Genomic DNA, 12,649 nt, shown 5'->3' with positions numbered 1-12,649 from the left:
GTATTACCTGAAGAGGGCTGAATAATTTTGCAGGCCCAATTTTTCAGTTTCTTATTTGTTAAAAAAGTTTGAAATATCGAATAAATTTTGTTCCACTTCATGATTGTGTCCCACTTGTTGATTCTTCACAAAAAATTACAGTTTTCGATCTTTATGTTTGAAGCCTGAAATGTGGCAAAAGGTCGCAAAGTTCAAGGCACGAATATATATATATATATATATATATACACACACACACACACATACATATATATACACACACACACACATATATATATATATACATATACACACACACACATATATATATATATATATATATATATATATATATATTATATATATATACATATATACATATATACATACACACACACACATATATACACACACATATATACACACACACACACACAGCTAAGGGGGGGGGGGGCAGGAAAGACCGGGGGAGATTAGAGAGCTGAAAGTATGGCTAAAGGCCTGGTGTAAGGAGGGATTTGTTTTTTTAGAGCACTGGGCTCACTTTTCATTGGAGTGCAACCTATATGCTAAAGATGGTTTGCACCTAAATGGAAGTGGGTCTTTTGTGCTAGGGGAGAGGTTTATGGGAATGGTGGAGGAGTTTTTAAACTAGGATTTGGGGAGGGGGTTGGGTGAATTACATTATAATGGGTCAGACAGGGGTCAGCCCCCATTGGTGGGAGGAATGGGGAAAGATGGGGGGGGTATAAGTGTGCAAAATGGGACAATGAATTAATTTGGTCACCAATGCCAGAAGTCTTCCCAGCAAAATAGGAGAGTTGGAGGCTCTGGTGCACGAGGAGAACTATGATTTAATTGGCATTGCTGAATCTTGGCTTCATTCTTCACATGACTGGGCTATTAATATTCCTGGCTATGCTCTCTTTGGAAAAGACAGGGTAGAAAACAGAGGGGTGGTGGTGTCTGTCTATGTGAAAAGTGATCTCAAAGTGAGTGTTGGGGAGTGTGCGCTGAGTCTGAAGCAGTATGGGTTTTAATGTACATGGGTGTGCGTAATACAAAGATCATTGGAGTTTGTCATAGTTCTAGTATTAATGAGGAGGTGGAGACTCAGGTCCTGGCACAGATAGAAACGGCTACAATGGCTGGGACAGTGTTAATAATGGGGGGTTTTAACTACCCAGGCATTGACTGGAGTAATGGCACTGCTGGAACAGTTAAAGGGCAAAAATTTATAAACCTATTACAAGACAATTGTATGGTGCAGTTTGAGGCCCCCACTAGAAATGATGCTCTGTTGAACCTGGTAATCTCAAACCATGCAGAGCTTATAATTAATGTTCATATAAAAAGGAACATCTGGGTAGCAGTGACCATAATACGATTTCATTTAATGTTAGCTGCAAGCAAAAAAAAAAAAAAAAAAAAACATACAGGAAATACAAAAACACTTAACTCTAAGGCCCCTTTCACACGTCCGTTCAGATCCGCCTGTCAGTTTTTCAGGCGGATCTGAACAGAAGCCCATGCATCTCTATGGGGCAGCGGATGTCAGCAGACACATGTCCGCTGACATCCGATCATGTCCGTCAAATTCAGACGGATAGAAACCCTAATTTCAATCTGTCTGGCGGTTCGGATGAGGACAGACAGGCCGTCCATTCTCATCCGATTCCCCCACAGAGGACAGCTGGGTTCTAACAGCTCCGTCTCTACACACACAGCGGAGACAGAGCCGTCATCCGCCTGCTCAGCCGGGATCGGCGGATCGATCCCCGATGAGAAAAACTGAGTCCATCAGCGGAACGGACGTGTGAAAGGGACCTAAGAGCAAATTTTCCAAGGATGAGGGCTGCTCTCCAGGATTTAGACTGGGAGGGAATAATTGCTTTGATGAGCACAGAACAGAAAACTGAATTTTTGTAAAATCTTACCGTAAAATTCCTTTCTCCGAGTCCTCCGACAGTCGCCACCCACTCAGTCTTCACCAATGGGGTATTGACTTCCTCTTCTTAGGAGTAGCTAGGCATAAGACTTGTTAAAACAAAAGCATTTACATAGACACACCCATGGGGGCTGTCCCACTGGTCCAATACCCCCCTGAAATAGCCATCCCAACTCAGTTTGGTAGCAAGCAGTTAAAAGTGTATAAGAACCCCAAAAGCAGGGCGGCGACTGTCGGAGGACTCAAAAGGAATTTTACGGTAAGATTTTACAAAAATTCAGTTTTCTCTTACGTCCTCTGACAGTCGCCGCCCACTCATACAGTCTTCACCAATGGGGATGTCCCAAAGCAGTGTAGACATGAGGGGTGGTAAACAACCGTCAGAAAAGGCAACGCAGTACCCACATCAGAGAAAGGAAACTTACGTGAACAGCAAGGGAACCTTCTGGGCAACAAAAAAGCTCAACAGGAAAGCAAATAACCAAGGGGGTAAACAACCCCAACAGCCAGGGACCCACACAACCTGGGTCCCCTACGGTACTGCCGCACAGAGAACTTTGCGGCCAAAGGAGGAATCAGCTGATGCCAGAACATCAATTTTGTAGAATTTGGAAAAAGTGTGCACTGACGACCAAGTAGCAACCTTGCACCCCTGGGCCACCGAGGCCTGATGCCGGAAAGCCCAGGACGCACTCACCGATCTGGTAGAGTGCGCCTTGATAGGGAAGGGTGGTACCCGTTCCTTCAACGAATAGGCCTGAACAATTGTCTGTCTGATCCATTTTGCAATGGTCGCCGCAGACGCAGCCATACCCTTCCAAGGACCTTCAGGAAGGACAAAGAGAATCCGATTTTTGAAAGGATTCAGTCAACGACAGGTATACCCCGATTGCCCTGACAACATCCAAAGAATACAAGGCAATCTCCTTAGGATGCTTAGGATTCGCACAGGTAAAAAAAGGTAAAACAATGTCCTCATTGAGGTGAAAATCCGAAACCACCTTCGGAAGAAAGGACGGGTTAGGTCGCAAGACCACCTTATCCCTATGAATCACCAGGTAAGGGGAGCGGCAAGACAACGCCGCCAACTCCAACACTCTGCGAGCAGAAGTGATCGCTACCAGAAAGGCAACCTTTTTAGACAGCAGAGGTAACGAAATCTCCCTGATGTTTTCAAACGGGGAACGTTGTAACACGGACAGAACCAATTTCAAGTCCCATGGAGGTAAGGGCTCCCTTCGAGGAGGGGCCAAGAGGCGCACACCTTGAATAAAGGTGCGACTCAAGGAATGAGACGCCACAGGGCGCTGGAAAAGAACAGCCAGTGCAGATATCTGGCCCTTAATCGTGGCCAACGCAAGGCGCTGGTCCACACCAGACTGGAGGAAAGCCAACACCCTCGCCACAGAGTATGAACGAGGAGAGAAACCCCTGGACTCACACCAGGCAAAATAAGCTTTCTTACCAGACAAGGCTTTTCTAGCCTTGATTAAAGAAGGAATGACCTCTGAGGAGAGACCCTGAGGTCTCTCAGGACCTGGCTTTCAACAGCAATGCCTTTAAAGCCAGCGACTGTAAAGCAGGATGGAAGATCGGTCCCTGAGACAGCAGATCTTCCCGTATTGGCAGCCGCCATGGAGGTTCGACGGCCAGGTGAACGATGTCCGCGTACCAGGACCGGCGTGGCCAGTCTGGCGCCACCAGAATCACCAGTGTTTGTTCCGAAGCCAACCTGCGAAGGAACCTGAACAACTGAACCGGAAGAAAGGCATAGATCAGACGATACCGACGCCAAGGCACCACCAGCGCATCCAAGGCGCCTGCCAGAGGATCGCGTGTTCTTGCCACGAACCTTTCCACCTTGTGGTTTAGCCGAGACGTGAACAGATCCATATCCGGGGATCCCCACTTCACACACAGCATTTGAAATACCTCCGGGTGCAGGGACCATTCCCCCTGGTCCAGGGTCTGGCGGCTCAGGTAATCGGCCTGCCAATTCTCCACACCCGGAATGTGAACTGCCGATATCGCCGGGACATGAGTCTCGGCCCAAGACCGAATACTGGTCACTTCCTGGGCCGCCCGAGCACTCCTGGTGCCCCCTTTGTGGTTGATGTACGCCACCGCAGTGGCATTGTCCGTCTGTACACGTACAGTACGGCCCTGAAGACGATCCGACCAGTGGAGCAGGCACAGCCTGATCGCTCTCAATTCCAACATGTTTATCGGAAGGTAGGATTCCTCCTCCGACCAAGTGCCCTGGGCAGATAGGTTGCCCAGGACGCCACCCTAGCCCGACAGGCTGGCATCCGTGGTAATCACCGTCCATACTAACAGCCGGAAGGATTTTCCTTCCGAAACAGCTGGGGACTGAAGCCACCACAAGAGATCCATTCTGGTTTGGCGACTCAGAGAAACTCTCAGGTCCAAGGACTGAGGTAGTCTGTCCCACCTGGCCAGGATCTCCGCTTGGAGAGATCGCATGTGAAACTGAGCAAATGGTATCGCCTCGAAGGCCGATACCATCAACCCCAGGGACCGCATACATGTCCTGAGTGACGAGGATTCTTTGTCCCTGAGGGACCTGACCTCGGACTGCAGGGTCCGGAGCTTGTCCTCTGGTAAGAACACCTTTGCCTGAGCAGAGTCCAGAACCATTCCCAAATATGGGAGACGAACCGAAGGAGACAAGGTCGACTTCTGAACGTTAATGGTCCAACCGAACTCCTGGAGCGTCTGGACCGTAGTGGACACATCGCACAACAGGCTCTTACTGGCGCTCGACCTTAACAGGAGATCGTCCAGATATTCCAAGACCGCAACAGGCGCCAACACTTTGGTTAAGACCCTTGGAGCCAAAGCGAGACCAAAAGGTAACGCCACAAACTGATAAAGATCCTCCGCGATAGCAAACCGGAGGTACCTCTGATGACCCTCGAAAATGGGGATGTGTAGATACGCATCCTTCAGGTCGATAGAGGCCAGGAATTCTCCCTAACTCAGGGAGGCCACCACCGAGCGGAGCGATTCCATGCGGAACTTTCAAAGGCGCACGAAGCGGTTCAGAGCTTTTAAGTCCAGAATCGGACGCACTTTGCCCTCCTTTCTGGGCACAGTGAACAGATGCGAGTAAAACCCCCGAAACCTGTCCCGACGAGGCACTGGGACGATTACCCCCTGAGCGAGGAGATCCTGTACCGCTTGATGCAGATCTTGTAACCGCCCTGGGGTCAAATGAAGATTTGAGGGAAAGAATCTGTCTGCCGGCCGTGAAAGAAATTTGATCTTGTACCCTGATCGAATGATTTCCTGAACCCACCTGTCCGGAACTCGGAGCAGCCAAGGTTGGAGGAAACCACGCAAACGTCCCCCCACCCCTGAAAAGGGTGAGGGCGCCCCTTCAGGCAGAGGCGGACTGAGCCGCCGCACCAGCTTGGCCGGATTTTTTTGTTTGCCAGCCCAGGGCTTTCTCTGGCCACCCTGGCCCTTGAAGGCACGAAAGGACACCCGATTAGGTTTAAAGGCGGGACCCTGCTTACTGCGGAAAAACTTGCCCTTAGGATTCTGGGGCAGCAGAGAGCTCTTGCCCCCAGTGACCCCTTTAACCAATTCATAAAGGGAGTCTCCAAAAAGGAGAGAACCCGCATAGGGAATATCAGCCACCGTCTTTCTGGATTTCTGGTCAGCCGACCAGCTTTTCAACCATTTCAGTCGACGGTTAAGCACCGCGACACTGGACAGGCGCGCAGCCAATGGGGCCTCATTTAAGGCCGCATCGCACAAATACATGACACCTTGATAAATCTGGTCCACCATCTCCACGGTAGTGGGAGGGGGCAGAATCAGCCACAAGAGTGTGTCTCAACACCTTGGTCCAATCCGCCACACCCTGAGCCGCCATGACAGAGGCGAAAATAGGCTTTAGCATGGAACCCGCCACCACATAGGTATGGCAGGCAAGAGATTCCAGCCTCCTATCCGTAGGATCCCTAAATACCGGAGAATCTTCGGTGGGAACCAGAGTAGCCTTGTTCAATCTGGCTACAGTGTGATCCACTTGAGGAGCCACACACCAGCGTGCAACCGTAGTAGACGCAAAAGGGTAAAGAAGTTGAAACCTTTTAGGCACCGTGAAGGTGTGTTTTAAATTGTGTCATTGCTCATTCACTGTGTGATGAAACTCAGCGGGGCAAGGAAAAACCTGCGCCGTCTTGCGGGTCCTGTGTGTACCAAAAGAGGACACAATGCCCGGAGGATTGGGCTCATCCTCTAAATGTAGCGTTTCTTTAATGGCAGAAATCAGCGCATCCATCGCTGCGCGTTCCTCGGGCATCCCAGGGGGAGAATCATCCACCCCTGTAACCTCCGCCTCCCCCTCAGACACTTGAGGGTCCTGAGAAGAGCGAGACCCTGAAAAAGGGCACGCTACCTCAGCAACCATGTCAAATTCGGAATCAGAAGAAAAATAAATCCTAGGCCTTTTTCTAGCAGCACGTTCAGTCATCAGCACATCCATTTTGGACACCAAAGTCGCCACTACAGCAGCCAAATTAGTCAGGGTAGAGGATTCAGAGGAACTTGAATCCCCCACCAAGGCTGGAGGGAATTTGCTGTCCTGGGATTCCATTGCAAAAAAAAAAAATGTTTTTTTTTTAAGGTACCGGCCCATTAAGCGCGCCGCGGACCCTGCAGCACACCGCTACAGTGACTGTGGAACACAGACCCCCGCAGGGACAAACAAAGCCAGGAAGATTGCACAAGGGAGAGAAAGAAGGACAGCAGAACAGACCCCCACAAGTGTGTTACCACCGTCGGTCGCTCCTGTGTGAAGGAAGAAGTGATGTCACCGCCAGAGACTGAACTGAGGCTGCAGGCTAAGGAAATATGGATGTAAAGTAATGGGAGGCTTCGGTAAAATGGCCGCCGACATGTGCTCGGAACAATCGTTTGCCACACACAAGATGGCGCTGCAAGGCGCCAACATACACTACATACAATGCTGTATAAGCGCCCATAGTGAAGCCAGACATGCTGCCCACACCTAAATTGGCGGACCGGCGGTTTTTAACACCGCAGCGGTCGCCGCACGTGTCTGTACCTCCAAGCACCCTAAAGTGACATAGGAGAGGGATCCCCCAAAACCCCACACAGCGCTGGCTGTGAGAGAAAAAAGCACCCGCAGGGACCGGGATCAGGGAGCACAAAACGCACAGACATAGGGGACACCACAGACACACAGGACTGCCGACCCCAGACAGAGGCCCCACACAGAATGTACTTACCTGTACCCGATGGCGTGGGGTGCCTCATATCAAACGGGAAACCACCTGCCCTCAGATGGCAGGGGAGTGCTGTCAGCCAGAAAACGCAGAACACCAGCAGTACACGGACGAACCGTGAATGTGTCCGGTGAGGTAGCCACCTCACAGGCTGCATCCCTGAGGACAGGGATGGGTCGTTTGCGAGGCCAGGGCGAACACCTAGCCTGCTAAACGCTCAATGGCGGGCTGGGATTCCATCTGATCCTCTGTCCCGGAGCACCAGGACGACCAGTCCGATTCCCAGCTCCGCAAACGCCGTCTTCATCCGAAGATCCGACCAACGCTGACAAAATAAAACCGCTAGTAATGCAAAGAAAAAATGACATTTGCAGAAAATAAAATCATAAAATAGAAGAAAAAGGCTGAGACTATAGCCCCAGCACAGGGAAGCCTATCTACTCCTGAACTAGGCAGAAGACAAACTGAGTTGGGATGGCTATTGCAGGGGGGTATTGGACCAGTGGGACAGCCCCCATGGGTGTGTATGTAAATGCTTTTGTTTTAACAAGTCTTATGCCTAGCTACTCCTAAGGAGAGGAAGTCAATACCCCATTGGTGAAGACTGTATGAGTGGGCGGCAACTGTCGGAGGATGTAAGGGAAATGGGAAATTTTCAAAAAGACTATGCAAACTCACTGCAAGTATATTCCAATTGGTAATACCTTTAAAAGGCTAAAAATAAAACCTAATGTGGCTCACGGCCAAAGTTAAAAAAAGCTATAAATAAAAAGAAAAGCTTAAAAAAAATATAAAAAATGAAGGAACACCATCATTGCTTAATTGTTACAAAGAACATAACAGAATATGTAAAAATGAAATCAAGGACGCAAAAATTCAAAATGAATGACAGATTGCAAAAGATAGTAGGACCCCTACTGACGAAGTCGTGACGCGAAAGCGTAAGACGCCACGCGTATAGAGGGCGGAGACTCGGACGGGACGAGTGGCGACCCATCAGCACGGCTCCCTTCAGCTGTATTACTGTTTGGCGTCTACGGTCCGCACAAGCCTTATTGTGCAGATTCATGTGAGTGTATCTTCACTTTTTTGTGATTCTAATAAAAGGATAATAGCAGTGAACACTTAGATCCTTTATTATCTTTACCCACATACTATACCCATGGAATTGTGAGAGATCGATCCAGGAAGTGGCATCCCCTACACTGGACTTATCCTTACTGAGGATTCATTGCTGGTATAATACTTCTGTGAGGTGAGAGGCCATCTTGTGGCTAAACGCTGGTGGTGTCACTTGCACTTTATATATGGAGACATCAAGCACCTTGATTGATTTTTGCTCACGGTTTTACCCATGTTTTAGCGGACTTTTCATGCACTTTACTTTGGAATGCACTTTATCGACACTCTATATATTGCACCTTTAAAGGAATATTTATTTATATGATGCACATTTGTCACTTTATGGATTTTATATAACGCTGTATATATTTGTTTACAGGTTTTTACTCCCGTGAGGGAGGTTTCATATAGCTGCTGTATACCCACATTTATTTATTGTCCCAATTCATTGGGTCTGAGCACTGCATCACTTTATATTTAATTGCGCTGATTTATTTTTTGCACAGATAGGACAAACCCCCCAAAAAATCTTGAAATATATTAACAGTAAAAAGGTTAGGTCTGAGCATGTAGTCCCTTAAAAAAAAAAAAAAAATCAAGAGTGGGTGACAGAGGGACAAAGAGAAGGCAAAATGTATTAAATACTTTCTTCAGCTCTGTGTATACAAAGGAACATGGGGGAGCTCATGACCATAATGAGGAAGTTATTGAGACAGCCCCAAACGATCCACAATGGCTCAAAAGTGATATGGTCCAGAAATATTTAGACAGAATAAGGGTGGCTAAAGCGCCTGGACCAGATGGCATCCTCCCACGCATCCTAAAAGAATTGAGCGCTGTAATTTCTAAGCCTTCGTTTCTAATTTTTCGTTAAGTTTACTCGTTAAGGACTGGAATAGTACCACTGGATTGGCGTAGGGCCAACGTGGTGCCTATATTTAAAAAGGGATCAAAGTCTTTGCCAAATAACTATAGACCTGTTAGTTTACCTTTTTTAGTCGGGAAGATACTGGAGACTTTAATAAAAAAGACCACATAGATGAGTTATTGCTGGAAAAAAAATATTTTAAGCAACAGACAGCGTGAATTCATGAAAGACTGAAGTTTTTCTTTTTATTAGGCGGTAAGTAAAACCATGGACAGAGGGGTGGCTGTTGACACAGTATACTTGGATTTTGAAAAAGCGTTTAACAGTTCCCCACACACGGCTAATGTGTAAGGTAAAGTCTACAGGTTTGGAAAGAAAATTGGCTAAAAAAAATAGAATTCAGAGGAGTAGTGGTTAATGATTCTTACTCTGAATGGTCTAAGGTTATCAGTGGTGTACTCCAAGGTTCAGTGTTGGGACTCATACTTTTCTTAATATCTTTATAAATGACATGGGGTCTGGAATAAGCTTTGCAGTGGAATAACTTCCTTACAGGATGTCTCCAACTTACAAGCGGACCTCAATGCACTGTTTCATTGGGCAACTATATGGCAAATGAGGTTTAATGTTGATAAATGTAAAGTTATGCACTTGGGGGCTAAGAATATGAATGCATCATACATACTAGGCGGAGTAGAACTGGGGGAATCCATAGCGGAGAAAAATCTGGCTGTTCTGGTAGATCATAAGCCTAATAATAGCATGCAATGCCAAGCTGCGGTTTCCAAAGCAAGCAAAGTACTTTATTATATTAACAGAGGCATGGACTCCAGAGAGATAATTTTGCCCCTGTACAAATCATTAGTAAGACCTGGAATATGCAGTTCAGTTTTGGGCACCAGTTCTTAAAAAGGATATCGGGGAACTGTAGAAAGTGCAGAGAAGGGCAACCAAACTGATAAGAGGCATGGAGGAGCTCAGCTATGAGAAAAGATTAGAGGAACTGAATTTATTCTCTCTTGAGAAGGAGGAGATTAAGGGGGATATGATCAACATGTATAAATACACAAGGGGTCCATATAGTAAACTTGATGTTGAGTTCACTTTAAGGTCAACACAGAGGACAAGGGGGCACTTTTTACATCTAGAGGAAAACAGATTTCCGTCTCCAAATACGGAAAGGTTTCTTCACTGTAAGAAGCCGTGAAAATGTGGAATAGACTCCCTCCAGAGGTGGTTCTGGCTAGCTCACTACATTGCTTTAAAAAATGCCTGGATTCTTTGCTGGGTGTACTTAATATAAGTGGGTACTAATATTTATAGGTAAAGTTGATCCAGGGAATATCCGATTGCCTCTCAGGAAGGAATTTTTTTCCCCTGCTGTAGCAAATTGGATCATAGTTTGCTGGGGTTTTTCCCACCTTCCTCTGGATCAACTGCGGGTATAGGATTGTGTATATGGGATTGTATGGTTGGGTTTTCATTACGGTTTTTTTTTTTTTTTTTATTGGTTGAGCCAGATGGACTATCAAAGTGTTAACTTTGTGCCTGACCAGTGCTATACTAGGGTGGGGGGAGGTGCTTTTACCAATGGAAGACATGGATCAGTGTTTTGGATTTACAGAAACACAGGATCCATGTCTTTTGTACTGATAGACTGTCAATCTCCCATGTTTACATAGGCAGCCTGCCATTCTATCAGTATACTGAACAATCGGTGGGTCCGGGCGGACATCAAGTCCGCAGGACACGCTGTGTAAAAATCAGATGTACTGGCAGCCAAAACCCGGAAGTGCAGAACCACATACACACACGTGATTCTGAACAGCGCAGCCGCCTGGTAGCAGTAAATTGGCTATGGGGCAGTTGGCGAGTGGTTAACATATCCTCAGCATAGGGCAAAATGCTAACGGATGATAATATACCCAATGTAGATGGGAAGGGGTTAAAAGGTTCATTAAAAGGTACAAGCAGTGGTGTTGCGGCGTGCATGTGTTTTTTGCAGAGTGCACTGTAAAGAATCCCACCTTTATGAAGTTCTACTGGGATATTTGAACTGATAAAACTATGTAGGTTTAACTCAGATGGTCTCCAATGCAGCCATCTACATCAGCCCTTAAAGTGCTGAACAGCCAATATGCTATGTTCCAGATTTGGCTATAGTACATCATTGCAACATCAGAGGATTAATTCACTACAAATATTTTAAGGCAAAAACCTCACCTGATCAAACATATCTGACTGACTAAGCTCCGTTTTGAAATCAGCTGACCCAGCCAACACAAGTCCAGCTACATTTACTTTATCACCAGAAATAAAGAGCTGAACAGCCGTTTCTGCTACTTTTCTGACATAATTGTGGCGCTTCTCCATTCTTAGACGTGCAAAACGCAAAGCAGATTGCCCTCCTCTACCTGTGGGAAAATAGAAGAAAAAAAAAAAAAAAGGGATTACTCTTCGCCATCTTTTCACACATGCCATTATTCTGCCCCAACCTCTGAGCTCAGCTAGACACCTCTTTCTCCATCACAAACCATCAATATACTTTGCCAAGCTCTTCTTGCCAAAAAGGTCTTCATTTTGCACTCTGGGCTCTTCTTGATCTCTGTGCAGTAGAACCCCAAAAGAGAAACTATGGGCCCCCATGTAATGGGGTTCTACTGTTTCTAGTGGAGCTCAAGGGGGTGGGGGGGGGGGGGGGTTGTGTGGGGGTGGAAGGTAAGAAATCTAGCCTGGATGGACAAAAAAAGGCTAATTTAAGGAGGGAAATTTCACTAAGGGAGCATAAAGCACCATGGCTACACCATATGCCAGGGTGGGAGCTAGATTCAGAGCCTGAAGTAAGTTTACAGGCTGCCCTCGTCTTCTCTGGTGGGGTCCATGTACAGAATCCAGAAACTGCATAAAATAAACTCAGATACATCCAACACTTAAATACCGTAGAAAACTACTAAGAATTGCTGGATGCAAGATGGGTTATATGAGGGTCCTTGCATTTTTTTTGTCAGTGATCACACGAAGGCAGCTGCCTATAATCCAGATGGAACTGAATCTTCCGGTGTCCTGTACTGTCTGAACAAGAACTTTCCTTTACCCTCCATGACTGAGCCAAATTCTCATTTGTGCCTCATGCTTCCCATCCCAGACACTAGTGTTTACAGTGGTGGGGTTTCACCAACAATGGTAGTGGTGACAGACAAAGCAGTGGACAGGACTAGGTTTGGCGAGGTGCTGGTTAACAAGCTACAAGCTTGTTAAGGAGCAGTTACAAGCCACAACCCGGCAAAAGGTTTTCATCCCACTGTAGGGCAATCAAGCACAGCGTAAATGAGAGCAGTAATGCTGCTATGAATTCAAGAGCAGTGAGGCATCATTCCCACTCCATCAAAGGAAGCTGCATTAGGTGGCAGACTAAATTTTCTATTTTTGGGACTTTGCAGAGAATCCAAGAGA

General features: G+C 46.8%; 1 protein-coding gene across 1 annotated transcript in view; it reads right to left on the bottom strand.

Annotated features, from left to right (window-relative positions):
- Positions 1-12,649, bottom strand: part of ETF1 (eukaryotic translation termination factor 1) — a 157,723-nt gene that overhangs the window by 63,169 nt on the left and 81,905 nt on the right. The window contains exon 5 of the mRNA XM_082255326.1: positions 11,420-11,610. Coding sequence (XP_082111452.1) covers positions 11,420-11,610 — 191 coding nt within the window. The remainder of the gene's footprint in view (positions 1-11,419; positions 11,611-12,649) is intronic.

The sequence above is a fragment of the Pelophylax lessonae genome (assembly GCF_965119305.1).
Source record: "Pelophylax lessonae genome assembly, chromosome: 4".
In the NCBI taxonomy this organism is placed as follows: Eukaryota; Metazoa; Chordata; class Amphibia; order Anura; family Ranidae; genus Pelophylax; species Pelophylax lessonae.
The sequence above is the reverse complement of the archived record's forward strand: the minus strand, read 5'-3'. Positions and strand labels throughout refer to the sequence as shown.